Source organism: Momordica charantia (genome assembly GCF_013281855.1).
Source record: "Momordica charantia cultivar OHB3-1 chromosome 9 unlocalized genomic scaffold, Mcharantia_2.0 BLBB01000009.1, whole genome shotgun sequence".
Classification (NCBI taxonomy): domain Eukaryota; kingdom Viridiplantae; phylum Streptophyta; class Magnoliopsida; order Cucurbitales; family Cucurbitaceae; genus Momordica; species Momordica charantia.
Genome location: NW_028275167.1, coordinates 25,621,240 through 25,636,106, shown reverse-complemented (window position 1 = coordinate 25,636,106; position 14,867 = coordinate 25,621,240). Strand labels below are relative to the sequence as shown.

The 14,867-nt window shown below is 31.9% G+C and overlaps 2 protein-coding genes and 2 non-coding genes across 4 annotated transcripts; 1 reads left to right on the top strand and 3 right to left on the bottom strand.

Moving 5' to 3' along the window:
* Positions 1–2,122: 2,122 nt before the first annotated feature.
* On the bottom strand, positions 2,123–2,196 carry TRNAV-CAC (transfer RNA valine (anticodon CAC)). The gene has a single exon. It is a non-coding gene; the product is annotated as a tRNA-Val (tRNA).
* Positions 2,197–5,015: 2,819 nt separating this feature from the next.
* On the bottom strand, positions 5,016–5,089 carry TRNAV-CAC (transfer RNA valine (anticodon CAC)). Its single transcript has one exon. It is a non-coding gene; the product is annotated as a tRNA-Val (tRNA).
* A 2,148-nt stretch (positions 5,090–7,237) lies between these two features.
* LOC148209259 (putative glycosyltransferase At5g03795) lies at positions 7,238–8,912 on the top strand. Its single transcript, XM_088116999.1, has one exon. It carries the CDS (start codon positions 7,563–7,565, stop codon positions 8,631–8,633), a length of 1,071 nt encoding a protein of 356 aa, XP_087973125.1. The 5' UTR covers positions 7,238–7,562; the 3' UTR covers positions 8,634–8,912.
* A 1,334-nt stretch (positions 8,913–10,246) lies between these two features.
* On the bottom strand, positions 10,247–13,038 carry LOC111010031 (serine/threonine-protein phosphatase PP1 isozyme 4). The gene is made up of 4 exons (XM_022283293.2): positions 12,626–13,038; positions 11,445–12,004; positions 11,147–11,372; positions 10,247–10,588 (listed from the first exon to the last, which is right to left on the bottom strand). Exons 1-3 carry the CDS (start codon positions 12,825–12,827, stop codon positions 11,181–11,183), a joined length of 954 nt encoding a protein of 317 aa, XP_022138985.1. The 5' UTR covers positions 12,828–13,038; the 3' UTR covers positions 10,247–10,588; positions 11,147–11,180.
* Between the last annotated feature and the right edge of the window lie 1,829 nt (positions 13,039–14,867).

The following is a 14,867-nucleotide window of genomic DNA, read 5'->3' as shown; positions in this document are numbered from 1 at the left end:
TCCACTAATTATATATTTTGATGTTTAGTTGACTTTTCTACGCTATATTTTAAATGTCAATCCACCTCCAATTCACGAGACATAGGAAGATATTGATGTAAATATCAACATGACAATATAAATTTAATACCTTACTTAAAAACGAAGGTTGATTTTTCAACCAATCTAAATCAATATAATATAGGACAAAATACATTTTTGGTCCCTGAGATTTGAGCTAGATGTCTATTTGGTTCATTAAGTTTCAAAATGAACATTTTTAGTCCATGAGGTTTGAGGTAGGTGTCTACTTAATCCCTGAAGTTTCAAAATGAACATGTTTGGTCCTTAAGGTTTAAATTAGGTGTCAACTTGATCCCTGAAGTTTTAAAATGAACATTTTTGGTCTTTGAGAAATAGTTTTAAATGGTCCATGATTTTTTTTACTGTTAACTAATATTAAAATGACGTGGCAAATTGCAATTAAATTATTTATTGTAGTTGCTAACGTGACAAATTATATTAATTAAACAATATATGTGTAGGTGATGATACTTTGTCTCTCCTCCCCTCATATCTTCATCTCTCTTTCTCCTACCCTTTTCCAACGGCTGCCACGTCTTTGTCGCCGCCGTCCGTCATTCATACCGAACATATATTATTTAATTAATATAATTTGTCACATCACCAACTACAATAAGCAATTTATTTGCAATTTGCCACGTCATTTTAATATTAATTAATAACACTAAAAAAATTATGGACCATTTAGAACTATTTCTCAAATTTCAGGGATCAAAAGTGTTCATTTTAAAATTTAAGGAACCAAGTTGACACCTAATTGAAACCTCAAGGACCAAAAGTATACATTCTGAAACTTCAGGGACTAATTATACATCTACCTTAAATCTCAGGGACCAAAAGTGTTCATTTTGAAACTTTAGGGACCAAGTAGACACCTACCTAAAATCTTAGAGACAAAAATGTATTTTACCTTATGATATATGAATTTTACTCTATAGCATAAATTTAATAGGTATTTTTAAAAATGCTACAATTTTTTAATTAATGCATAATACTAAAAATTTTTTATTGTATTTTATATTTCATTTGAATTTGAATTCATTTAGGTGGTGTCATTTTCAAAAGTTTAGGTAAGTACTGTTTCCAAACTTGAACAAAAAATTTCATATCGCCAATTTTGTGGCTTTATCAACTCAATCATAGCTTTAATTTTAACTGGTTGGGATTTTAAGATCGAATGTTTAAATTCATAACTCCAAGTCCCGAAAGAACAATTTATCTAAATTTTAGCAAAAGATATTAGTAAATTAATAATTTAAGAAGGATATTTTATAAGAATGGCACAAAAATAAACTAATTACAAAATAGTCAGCAACTCTAAATTGATTTTATTAATTGCTGACTAATGATAGGCTGTTTACTTGGTCTAAATTTTAATTAATCAATAATATCAGTTAGAAATCATGGGCTAATTAATAGATATATCCTACAAGTAGGCTGCAGTTTATATGATATATTTGTTATTTTGTTCTATGATTTTTTTTTACAGCAATAATATATTTGTTCTATGTAATTGATACATAAGGGGTTATTATTTTTAAATCATAAACAATACTACCCATACAAATAATCTTATTGGAAGATAAAAAAACGTCAAAGTCACTAAAACCACATCAGTTCAAAAGTTGAAATCTCATTTTTTATTTCAACATTTTCTTATAATTTAATCCACTAATCTCTGTGATGAAAAAAATGACATCGTTGACTCTGGAAAAGTAAGCGTTATTTCACGCTTCACTATTATATTATATTATCACTAAATTCAATCATTCTTTTTAAAGAAAAATTTAATCATTTAAGTCAATTACTTAAGAAAGCTCAATAGATATAACTATATATATGTGTGCATATTACTATCACTAATCACTAGTTAGTAGTTAAGAAATAAAAGTTTTTGTTTAAAAAATAAATAAATAAAAATAAAAGTTTCGTTTTTTAATATCGAACAAAGCAACGGTATTCTAACAAGAAAATTGCCTCATTTTTCTATTTATTTGACTTGTTTGATAAGCGCAAAAGAAAAAACAAAAACAAAAGAAAAAGAACAAAGATTAATAATTGTCTGAGCCCGGGTTCGAACCGGGGACTTCTAGTGTGTGAGACTAGCGTGATAACCAACTACACCACTCAGACTTGAACGTTTCAGATATTCAGAACTTACACATTTGTCTGTTTAATTAATAATTTTAACGTACCTTGGTCTTAATAAAATAGACAAAAGTTGTTAAATGCCAAATTGATAATCCTGTACTTGTCCTAAAAAATATATATATAATAATCTTTTTATTTATTTTAATTTCTCAAGCTTGCTTACTACAAAATTCCTTTATATTTTTATGATATGTTAAATATATAATGTTGTTTATTAAGTTTTTAAAAATTTAACCTTGGCATATATTTCCTTTATATTTTTATAATATATTAAATATACAATTTCATTTATAATAGGTTAAATATATAATTTTGTTTGTGTTACGTACCTGTTCACATGTAACTTACTCAACCTACAATAGAAAAATGAGCCTATTGACATTGTTATTCATCGAAAAACCGACTATCAGGTCGGTCTCAAACACTCGTTCCACCTATGCATACACTTAGTCAAATTCTGGGTGGAGAGATATTCAAACTCTGCACGACCAACACGAGTACTTTCGACAGGAATAGCTGCAATCCGATATGCTCAACCGTCGATCAGACGCACTGTCAAACATTTAAACCTATATATAGGGATTCCACTTTGTAGTCAGGTATCTCATTCTATCTCGGTCTCAATATCAAGGTCGAACTTCTTAATTGACTCGAGCGTCAGAGTATTTGCTCCTCTATGCAGGTTCTTCCTGAACGATTTTTCTGCTCGCTCCACTTCATTTCATCTTGCTGAATCAGTTTGACCGGGTAAGCCAATATCATCCACTTTGTTGCACAAAACAAATTTAATCACAGATAATTACCATTATGATACTTGCCATTGGTTTTGCAAAATTATTCTCGCTCACAAATTTAAGTTAGACCATCCTAACTTCTTTTGACTAGCACAACAACTAGACTAGTGATTTAATTTTGTATCTAACTGACATATATTTCATTTAAAACATTTCATTATTACAAAGTTTTCTTATGATTATTTATTTACTGCCTACAATAATCACACCTAATAATATTTAAGTACATTTTAAAATTTTTTCCAAGATAGCTAGGAGTGCAAACAAAGTTCTAATTAAGAAAGAGAGAGATTAAAATAGTCGTTTTATTGGTACAAGACATTTTGGTGAACCCAAAAGTCTTGACAGTATGGATGTTCAGATAATGCACCAACTTGAAGAAGCCCAATTGCACACTTGGTATCTTCAAAGTTATTTCTTATTTTTTATTTTTATTCAATTTTGGTTCTAAAGTTTGTTTAAAAATTTTATTTTAGTTCATAAACTTATAAAAAAATATCATTTTTGTTCCACTCGCATGTGTTTTCATTAATTGTTTAATAAAGAGTGGACTTAAAATATATGTGTACTAAGTCATTGATATGAGAACGTATTTAATTCACATAAGTTGGTGAGTATTGAGTGAACGAATATTAGGTCACTATAATATTTTTTTGTTGGATTAAAAATGGATCTTTTGAAAACTATGAGAATAAAATGGTAATTTTTTGGGGAAAAATCAAAATTTACCTTAAATTTGATCAAATGTATTAAATTAAATTGCGCCTTAAATTTGGATAAGTATTGCAATATGTACATTAACTTTGAAGAAGTTCGTTGCAATTTTTATCTTTGATGAATAATTTAAAATTTGTTATTATATTGGTTAAATGAATTACAAAACATGTGATTTTAAAAAAAAAAAAAAAACTGTAACACTTATCTAAGTCTAGTGTCCAATTTAATAATATTAAAGTTTATTGTAGAAATTGATGTGTTGTAAGTAAAATTGATTTTCTTTTTCCTAAATTTTTTTAAATTTCATAAATTCAAAGGGTTTGATACGATAATCCAACAATTATAAAATTTAAGAATTTTTTTTTTTAAATTTAACAATATTTATTTTTCAATCGTTTATAATAAGAGGAGCACTCTTTCAATATATAATTCGATAATACAACCAATCAAAATATCGAGCAACCTTAAAAGTTAAACTAATAATTGCTGTATAAAATTTTCTCAAAAAGAATATATATATATATATATATATAAAAATATTAATTAAAAAAGACCATCAATTAATTGTTATATTATGTACAAAAAGTATCCTCAAACTCTTAACTCTATCGTTGACTATATGAGCCAATTATTGTAATATTAATTAAGAAAAAGGATGCCATCAATTTGCCTACTCGAATTATTATTATTTTTTTCTTTGACAGACGAATTATGTCATTTTTAAAATACAATTATGCTATAAATTGAATCATTTAACTTGATATATATAATTTAAATTACATAAACCACATACCCCCGAGTTGCATACACAAAATTTTAATTTAATCATGTTTAACGACACGTATTATGATAATTGGACATCATCAATCACGATGTGGTCGGTGAATATTTAAAAGTATTAACTTTTTAAAGCTTTATTGTGGGATTTTTTTTCCTATTTTTTAAAATATTATTTTGATAACTTCATTATAAATAACTGGAGGAGTTTTATTTGTTTGAAATGATGAAATAATATACCAAATTTTTTTTAATAATTAACTTGAAGAATTTGTTGGACGTTTGAGACAAGTAGATAATATTATTTTAACAAAATGTCAGAACTTTTTAATAAAAATAAAATATATTGAAATATTAGAAATGTACACCAAATGAATATAAAGTGAAAGAATGAAAGTATTATTAAAATGAAAAAACATGACCAAGAAAATAAAACAAAAATTTTTGCTTCAGCTGCAGGAATGAAAATATACCATTATTTAGGAAATAATTAAAACAAACAAAATAGATATATGTCTGAGCCCGGGTTCGAACCGGGGACCTCTAGTGTGTGAGACTAGCGTGATAACCAACTACACCACCCAGACAATTTGTTTCAAAAATAACAAATACATATACAAAACTCTAAATTATGTTTTATATTCCACATCAATTTAAGAGAATAAAAAAAAATGAAGAGAGATTATTAATGCCTTAATTATTTATTTGAGTTATATTTTGTTTTGGAATTTATTGTTATTTTTATGACTTTAGGGAGATTCACTTACAATTGTTCAAAACGTACCCTACAAATAGATAAAACTTTCTATCAAACATTTAAAAAGTACAAAAATCAAGACCAAAAAATATCTCCTTCTTCCAAAGAATTAAGAATATATAATTAATTTATATGGAATATATAATTAAATATATTTTAACTTCTTTTGGAAGAAAACTTGGAGAAAAATGGGTTTTATATCAAAATGTAAAGAGGAGGTTTCCTCATTTTGTCAAAGGATGGTATTTCTTCAAAAGTAAGGTAGTCAAAATGGACAAAAAAAAAAATTTGAACAACAAAAATTGTAGGGTGTGATTAAGAAAGGTTGAAAATAAAATTTTATAAGGAGTGTTTTTCAAGTATTTTAGGTAAGAAAATTCCAATCTGTTTAGGTTCTCTTGACTTGTGAATTCTAGAATTATATACATATAGTAAAAGGTAAAATTTATAGGTCTAAACTCTTATTATTGTTCTTGAATTTTCATAGTGGTTGTTATGATTTGATCTTTATATTTCCTAACATTTTTGTGTTATAAGAAACTAGATTATTTATACATTAGACTTTTTTTTTTCCTTCAAATTTTGCTTTTAAATAACCAAATTGAGAACCAAAAATTAAATGAATAATAGTCTTCTGAAAAGAATAGTGTTTATAATATAGTGTTGGTTAAAAAAATCATTCAAGTAGCGATTTAGTCAGGACATTTTAGTTTGTAACGATTTAGTTTTTTTACTTTAAATCGGTAACAATTTAGTTTCTGAACTTTTATATTCAACAATTTAGTCATTGTAATTTAAAATTTGTAATGATTTAGTTTCTATCATAAACAATGTTGTCAAGATTTAATTGAGTTTCTATAGATGTAGATGGATAAACTGATGAAGAACAAATGGGTTAACGAATTACATAAACTAAATTATTTTGTAACAAAAATCAACACTTAATTTTGATGAGGTTGTTCAAGTAGAGATTAGGTTGTTACAAATTTTAAACAACGAGGACTAAAGCTGCTACATATACTAAAGTTCAAATACTAAACTGTTATTAATTTGAAAATATATAAATTAATCCGTTATGAATTAAAGTTTAGGAATTAAATTGTTACTTAAATGAATAATACTATATGGACTAAAAGTATTATTTTTAACTTATAATATATATATTTTAATACAATCATGATAAAACTTTATCTCGTTTCATGCTTTCTTTTAGGAGGAAGAGGAGCTAAAAAGGAAAAAATAGCGTCACAAAAATAATATTTTACAGTTACAACTTTTTTTTTTTTAATCTATAAAAATAGTAAAATGTAAACAAAACATTTCACAAACAACCATCTTGCATATTATGTTTAGGGACCGCACAATAGGCTGTTTTGTAAAAAATAAAAATATATTATTTTACTTATGTCATTTAATAAAATCCTATTTTTACATTTTTCTTTATTATATGTTATATTTTATCAATTTAAAATTGATAAATCTATTTGATAGGGTGAATTAGAATGAAAATGCCCTTTCCGTTTATTTGTTTGCTATATATGAAGACTACTTATAATCTTTTGTCATTTAAAAAAGGAAAAAAGAGGAAGAGAAAAACTATATATATATATATATATATATAATGAATGTATATATGAAATTTCTTAACATGAATTGCTAGTGTACAAATAATCCCAAATAATAAAGTGATAACTAGAACATTTAGTGTAGAAGATTCGTGAAAGTTACGAAAACATCTTTATCTTATGAACGTGATGACTAAACATTCATGATTCGATTCAAATCTCATCGCATCTAAATATTGTAATTTTTTCTTAACAAAAGTGACCTCCAAAAATTAAAAGTCTCCATTCACCTAAAAAATAAATAAAAATAAAGAGTTCTAAATTAAACAAAAGTAACTTGATATACAATTCACTCATAAGAAATAAAATTTAAATTTTTGTTAAATAATTAAGAGTAAAGACTAAAATATATTTTATGAAAAAAATTTACAGCTAAAATAGATTATTTGATGGTTTGAAGCATCAATTGAAGCAGTTGAAGGAGCAAATCGGCGTGGCGTCTGACAGTAAAGTCGCCATTCGGAAACACGTTTCTGGAATGGACAGGGCGCCGGCGGAAGAACTTTCCATTTTGCTTGTATTTGACAATTCCAATTCCAATTCCTAATTCACTATTTTATTCAAATTGTCGCAGTCATCGTCATCCCTTAGAATAATGAATAATCCCCTTCTTCTCTGCGTCTCTTCTGACGGCCTTTAATCACCAATTTAATTTCAATTTCATCTCCGTCGTCTTCAATGGCTTCCCTCATCACTCTCTCTCTCCTCCTCGTCTCTCTCTCTCTCCTCGCCGCCGCCGCCCCCTCTCCATCTCCTTACCTCTCCGCCGCCATTTTCCCCAGAAATTACGAAGCCATGGCCGGAAATTTGAGGATCTTCATCTATATTCCGGCCAAGCCCTTCTCCTTCACTTCTCCGGCCGACTCCATCTTCTACGATTCGCTTCTCAGCAGTCCCTTTGCGACCCACAATCCCGAGGAGGCCCACTTGTTCTTCCTCCCTTTCCCCCCCGACCTCTCCACGCGCTCCATCGCGCGTCTCGTTCGCACCATTCGTACGGAACTCCCCTTCTGGAACCGGACTCTCGGCGCCGATCATTTCTTTCTCTCCTCCGCCGGCGTCGGCTATTCCTCCGACCGGAACGTCGTCGAGTTGAAGAAGAACGCCGTCCAGCTCTCTTCCTTCCCCACGCCCGCCGGGAAGTTCACCCCCCACAAGGACATTAAGTTGCCTCCGCTCTCCGGTTGGCCGGATTCCACGGTAGTCCCGGCGCCGGTGAGTGCGGCGGAGCGGGTGCTGGGTTTCGTCGGGTACGGGTGGGTGAGAGATGCGTCTTTAGTGAAGGAGTTGATCGAAGACCCTGAGTTTGTAACGGAGTCGGAGGCGCCGTCGGGGCGGTGGAGTTACTCCGAGAAGATGGCGAAAAGCGACTTTTGTTTGTTCGAATACGGCGGCGGCGATGTTTCCGGGATTGGTGAGGCTTTGCGTTTGGGGTGCGTGCCGGTGGTGATTTGCGACCGTCCGATCCAGGACCTGCCGTTGATGGACGTGGTGAGGTGGCAGGAGATGGTGGTGTTCGTCGGCAGCGGCGGCGGCGGCGGCGGCGTTGAAGGGGTGAAGCGGTTTTTGCGGCGCGTGGATGAGGAGGGTCTCCTGCGGATGAAGAGATTGGGTGCGGCGGCGGCACAGCACTTTTCGTGGAACTCACCGCCCCAGCCGTTCGATGCTTTCAATACGGTGGCGTATCAGCTCTGGCTGAGGAGGCACGCCATCAGATATGCCGAGAGGAGAGAGTGGACCCACAGTTGAAACTGAAAATGGTCTTTTGATTCATCTGACGTGTGGGACCCAGATCAGATTAATTTGGACGGTTGGGATTGGCTCCCATATTAGGGATTGGTGATTGCATGGGATTGATTAAGTTGTGGTGACTACTGACTAGAGTAAATACGTGAAAAATAGGGGGTCAAATTGTAAAGGGAAAAGTAGTATTTTTAGAGAAGAAGATAACTCCCATCTCAGAAATAATTTCCAAAATGTGGATTGTAATTTCGATGTGTGTTTTATTATTATTATTATTATTTATTCTCACTATTTTTCCATCAGGATATTAAATTTATAATTACATACAAAACTTACTCATAGTATCCTAATAACTAATCACCACTTCTTCGAAATTAGGGATGTTTTATTCCCGTCATCTAAGTGAAGACGTGACGGAGATAATGATGACCAATAAGACGTAGGCGTTAGGGGCTTGAGCCCCCTTAGAGTTAGCTTACAGTAAAATATAGTATTAATAATTAAGTTTTGATTGGTCTCTGAGATCTCGGGTTCGAGTTTAGCCTCTTCGCTTCCTTTCTCCAACAATTTTAAACTTTTGTTCCACGTTTAAAATTTAATTTTATATTTGATTGTTACCTGGGCACTACCAAATTTAACATTTGTTTTTAAAATTTGTTAATCTCCATAATTTTAAAAATTTGTTCCATATTTGAAATTCAAATTTATATTTTATTTTTCATACCTGTTGAAAGAAATTATACATGTATATACAATAGAAAATGTTAATAGGTAGCATAATTTTCTAAAATAACTAAATTTGATTAAATAAAATGATTAATATACGTGTCATTTTACGATTTATTTTTAGAATATTTTATATAAATTATGCTAGACTAATAGTTAACTTATATCTAATTTATCCCAATTCCATCCTTCAATAATAATTATCAATTTTTTTTTAAAACTTTTCACAACTTTTCGACAACTGTTTTAAATTTTTATGAAAACATCAGACCAATTTCCCATCTTTGAAAATTTCCAATCTTTGACAGTTGGTACTTGTAAATGCTTTTAGATAAAATTTTTTGATGAACAAGCTTAAGCCAATTCAAACTCAAACTCAATTTAAAGGTTGCGATATAAATATTTTCTCTTAAAGTTCAAAAGTTCAAATCTCCGACTTATACTAAAAAAAACCAATACTTAATATTATCAAATGAAACATGAATTATAAAACGAATATGAAATTAGTCTGAGACATTTTCAAGCACAAATCTTGTGAAAATAACCACCACCAGTAAGAAAGAAAAAAAAAAAGAACCGATCAAGTCCCAAACATCCAAGAATATCAGATACTCAAATTCCCAAGAAAAAATGAACGTATGGATACCATAACAACTATAACCTGGGCCACTTACGAAATCATACTATGAATTACGAGAAAGTAGCTACCCAATGTGACTACCACCACTTCTATAACCGTTAGATGCATGGTTAACCAACCTTTTATCTTTTACCTCTCATACATCCAAAGATTATAAACAGTGAAAAGTGACGTTATACGAGCTACATCGAATAATTTCGGGTAAATGTAGTCACTATCCATCACTTGGAAAGAAAATCAGAAGAATCAGAAGTAAGCAATATACTGTCAGTGATCAATAAACCAAGAAAATTCTAAAGGTTTCTTAGATATAGAAATCTGCCCACAACATGAAAATCTTAGTCACTACAATATTCTACAAACGTACTTCCAGATATATAGACATATAAAAAAAATGATAAAAATGAAACAGAAAATTTCTGGGTTGATCCAGTGCAGTTGGCCTCTCCCATTCAGTCATAAACATTTCTCTCCAATTTCCGAATAGGCCTTACCACTCACAGCATACAAATATATTTCCTTGAGTTGCAGAAATTTTTGAAGCTGAGCAACTTTATTTGCAGTCAGTTTCCCAGCTGAACAGGTAAACAGAGGCCTGCGAGTAAAATTCAAGCATTATATCTTTCGAGTTGCAGCATCTAGTTAGATTCCTTTCCTCATTCAACCAACTGAATTCAATACGTTGAGCAGTAAATAAGAACCCAAACAGAGCACATATGAGATGGTAAAAGGCAAATGTTTGGTAGTAAAGTTTAATATGTTTTCTACATTTCATGTACGAGGCGAGAAGTGGAGTAGTTTATCCTTCTAAGTTCCAGGTGCTTGAATATACCTGCAACTAAAAGATCATTCATTTGTTGATCTCAACATTCTACGTCTCACTTCCAATATAGTTTCGAGTAATATATAAACATACACATACGATTCTTCTCAGAGTCTGCCATGAGAACATGCAAATGACTTCTCAATTATTCTTTTTAACCAGAGAATATACTTGGATTTCGCCTATTGTGTTTTGAATGGTATACAAGCAGATAGAATACAAGAGCGTGCACACACATACACAAAACTCAATGATACTCATAAAGTAGTGAACCGATACAGGATATAGAGTACCTATGCAAGTTACAAAAAAGAAGAATAATAAGTTTACCTTCGTTAAGACCAGGACAAAATGCATTCTGCCATCACGTTCTTGTTGGGACCATGAATTTGTTACCCTTTTTGTCTGCTGGCTTAAGAATCTGGAAAGAGCACATCAGTTCTTCATCAACACTCATCATTGCACCGGCATTATCAAATTCACCACAGTAGTTGGGGGCTGAAAATATTGTGACAAGTTGTCTATCGGCAAAGAATTCATATCCATCCTCCACGACCTAAACCAACAACATTATCTCAGAACTTAGAGAAGCAAAACGAGGAATGGAGAAAACGGTTGCGGATTCTACCTGATGGGCTCGACAGACAAGATCCAAGTCATGTGTTGTTAAGAATTCTGCCACCTTATCAGGGCCAAAGGTGTATGAGACTCCTCTATCATTCATTCCCCAACCTTTGACTTCTTTACTAGGATCTGACCAAAGCAAATCACAAAGCAAGCCAGTGTCGGGAATGACGGTCGGACGAGACAAGTTTCTTATTTGATCCAAGTTTGTCAGATCAGGGGAGAGACCACCATGCATACACAATATTTTGTCATCAATTAGAGCTGCTACAGGCAGGCAGTTAAAGCAGTCAGTAAACGCTTTCCATAGTCTCACATTGAAGCGCCGCTTACATTCATCATAGAACCCATAAATCCTATTAATAGAAGCGCATTCGTGATTTCCTCTGAGAAGGAAAAAGTTTTCAGGATACTTGATCTTGTAGGCAAGCAAAAGACATATGGTTTCTAGACTCTGCTTGCCACGATCCACATAGTCTCCCAGAAACAAATAATTGGCACTAGGGGGAAACCCCCCATATTCGAAAAGCCTTAACAAATCAGTGTATTGCCCATGAATGTCGCCTGAAAGTGCAAAAGGAAAAAAAGAAAATCATATAGTCAGAAACGCTAACCCCACATGCCTCAGGCTATTGAAAAAGAAAATAACACCCATTCTTTACCCAAACAGAAAATTTCACCCATGATAAGAATCCTCATGCTATTCCTTATAATATTCTAGCCCTTTTCAGGGATTGGGACAAAATTGCTATTGGGGTTTTCAGGCTAATTTTGGGGTCCGCAATATCCAAAGGGGTTCTCAAGCTTATTCCAATTGAAAGTTTCACAATGCTCTTTCATTTCCTTCATCTTAAATATGATACCATAAAACATTATGAAAAAAGGCATATAAATATCCCCAATAGTCAAAGATTCGGACTTTCAACCGGCATCCAGAACAATTAAGAAACGAGAAACGGAAAAGAATGGAAAAATCTCATAACCCATCAAACATATCTCATATTCCGCATGAACATAAAACCATTCGAAAACCAAACTGTGGTAAATTAGATAAGAAATCGAACACATCAATCTAACTTCCCCCAAAAAAACCAGAAGGGGGGTGGGGTCAAAGACATTTTGACTTGCAATGAAGAATCAATTTCATCGAAAGGAAAAAAGGGGGGGAAGGAGATTAAACCGCACCGCAAATTTTAATGGGTGCTTCGAGCTCGAGCAAATTGGGCTGCTGAACGAAAATCTCTCTGGAAGAAGCGCAAAGAAGCTTGATCTCGTTCTCGGAAAGCTGGACCTGCTTGCCTGGCCTCGCTAATCGAACCTCGGTGAGGCGTCTGATGATATCGTCCAATAAAGCAGGGTCCATCCCGCCCTGCCCTTGCGAGGCCATTCAATCTACGAATTCGAACCTGTTTTTTTCTTCCCCTTGTTCAACAGTCAGAGCTTCTTCGTTGTTAATGGAAAACGAAAACGAAAACCTAGAAATCGAATTGATGTTGAAGGAAGGTTTTTTAACATTTTCGTCTCATCTCTCTTTCTCTTTCTCTCTCTTCCCTTTTTTTAATCTCTTTCCTTCCCGTTCTTCTTTCTGTTTTTTGTTTTGATATATTTTTCTTTTTCTTAATAAAGCTTTATAAATAACCCAACTTATGATTCAAATTTTGAAATTGCCTCATCATTTTGTTCATTATTGTTTGTGGCTTTTGACTTTTGATTATTTGACCTTCAAAAAGACAAAAGTACCCTTATAATTTTCCTTTAAAAAAAAAGAAATATTAGATTAGATTCGAACCCCTAACTTACATTCTTAACTAAAACGAGCATAATTCAACGGTGAATTGACATATATCTTCAACTAAGAAGTGTAAGTTTGATTTACCACTTCATACGTTGTACTTAGAAAAGAAAAAAAAATTGTTGAGTTATGTTCATTTACTAATACCTTGACCGACTAAAATAAATTCGTGCGTTTCAATAAAATAGAAGGAAAAAAACTAAACCGTGGTCGTATTAGTTAACTCCTTTTTTCTTTTTGATTGCACCTATAATTTTATGTAGTTTCTCACCATTGAACACTTCCTTTAAAATTTCGGTTTAAATTATATTTTGATTTGCTAACTTATTTTAGTCCATAATTAATAAATAATGTCTTAGTCTTTAAATTTGGTATAAAAATAAATTTTCTACTACTTGGTTACAATTTTTTTTTTATTAAAAAATGATATTACAGAGATCTAAGATAGAACTCTTTTTTTAACCCAATGAAATGAATACTAGCCAAGTAGATAAATAATAGAATTTACTCTTAATAGAGGGTATAAGCTTTTCTAAATGACTAATTATGTAGTAAATTAAAGTCGGTCCAAATGCTTACCTACATGTGTACTCATACATTAAACTATCCACTAAGTTGTCAATTTGAACGTTATAACTCGTGAGCTTCAACTTTTTCACTCTGTTTAAGGTATATATTTTCGACAAAAAGATCAAATGTTTGAATCTCCATCACACATATATATTATTGGAACTAAAAAAAATAAATATAACTCAATTGATTAGAACGTTATATACATTTGTAACCCCGCATCACATTGTTGGACTAAGAAAAACAAAACTTTAAGCTAAGTTTGCACATAAGGGAAGTGGATATTTCTTCTTCTTTCATTGGAAACTTCACGTCCTTGATTTGAAGAAAGTTTGAAATAACGTTGAGTTGATAGAGTATTGTCTCTTCAAACATAGCTCAATTGGTTATACAACTAATGATCATTTTAAATGTCAAAGATTGGAATCCCCACCTCTATAACCTTTTGTTTTGTACCAGAAAACAAATTCATCTCAAAACTCATTTTGAGAGATCGAAGAAATTAAACATATTCGAGATCGCTTCAAGACACATAAATTGATTTCTTTAAGCGATATACTAGCTAGGTCCTCATTTCCCATTTCAATGAAGCGTAAAAGGTTGTTTCATAAAAATATCTTGTTTTGAGTTCCCATACAAGAATGCAATAGTAACGTCCATTCTTCGTTAAGTTTAAGTAAGTAAAAAAAAAGAAAGATTCTTACGTGGGTCTTGTTATTGCGTAAACCTTTTTGCCGCTAAATGAGAGAACATATCATTATAGGCAATACCTTGTTAGTGTGTGAATCCTTTTGCCACGAACCTAGCTTCACACCTAGGTCAATTAATTCTTAGGCTTTTTATCTTGAACACCCATTTGGAATCTATGCTAAGCTAGCTTCTATCCAACTAGTCTTTTCCACTAAACAACCATGTGTTAGTTCATATGCAGTAAACTTAATTCTTGTCTCATTGGCTTTAAGCCACTCTTTGTTATCAGTGGATTCAACCGCTTATCAATAAAAAGTCCACTCAACCCAAGAATTTAAGTTAATGAGTTGGGTAAATTTGATTTATTTATATGAA

Excerpts from the sequence above, each read along its gene's own strand:
- LOC148209259 (XM_088116999.1), top strand. The coding sequence starts at position 7,563 with ATGGCTTCCCTCATCACTCTCTCTCTCCTCCTCGTCTCTCTCTCTCTC.
- LOC111010031 (XM_022283293.2), bottom strand. The coding sequence starts at position 12,827 with ATGGCCTCGCAAGGGCAGGGCGGGATGGACCCTGCTTTATTGGACGAT. Across the intron at positions 12,005-12,625 it reads AGCACCCATTAAAATTTGCG|GCGACATTCATGGGCAATAC; the intron begins GTGCGGTTTAAT and ends TTGCACTTTCAG. Across the intron at positions 11,373-11,444 it reads TTGTCTGTCGAGCCCATCAG|GTCGTGGAGGATGGATATGA; the intron begins GTAGAATCCGCA and ends TTGTTGGTTTAG.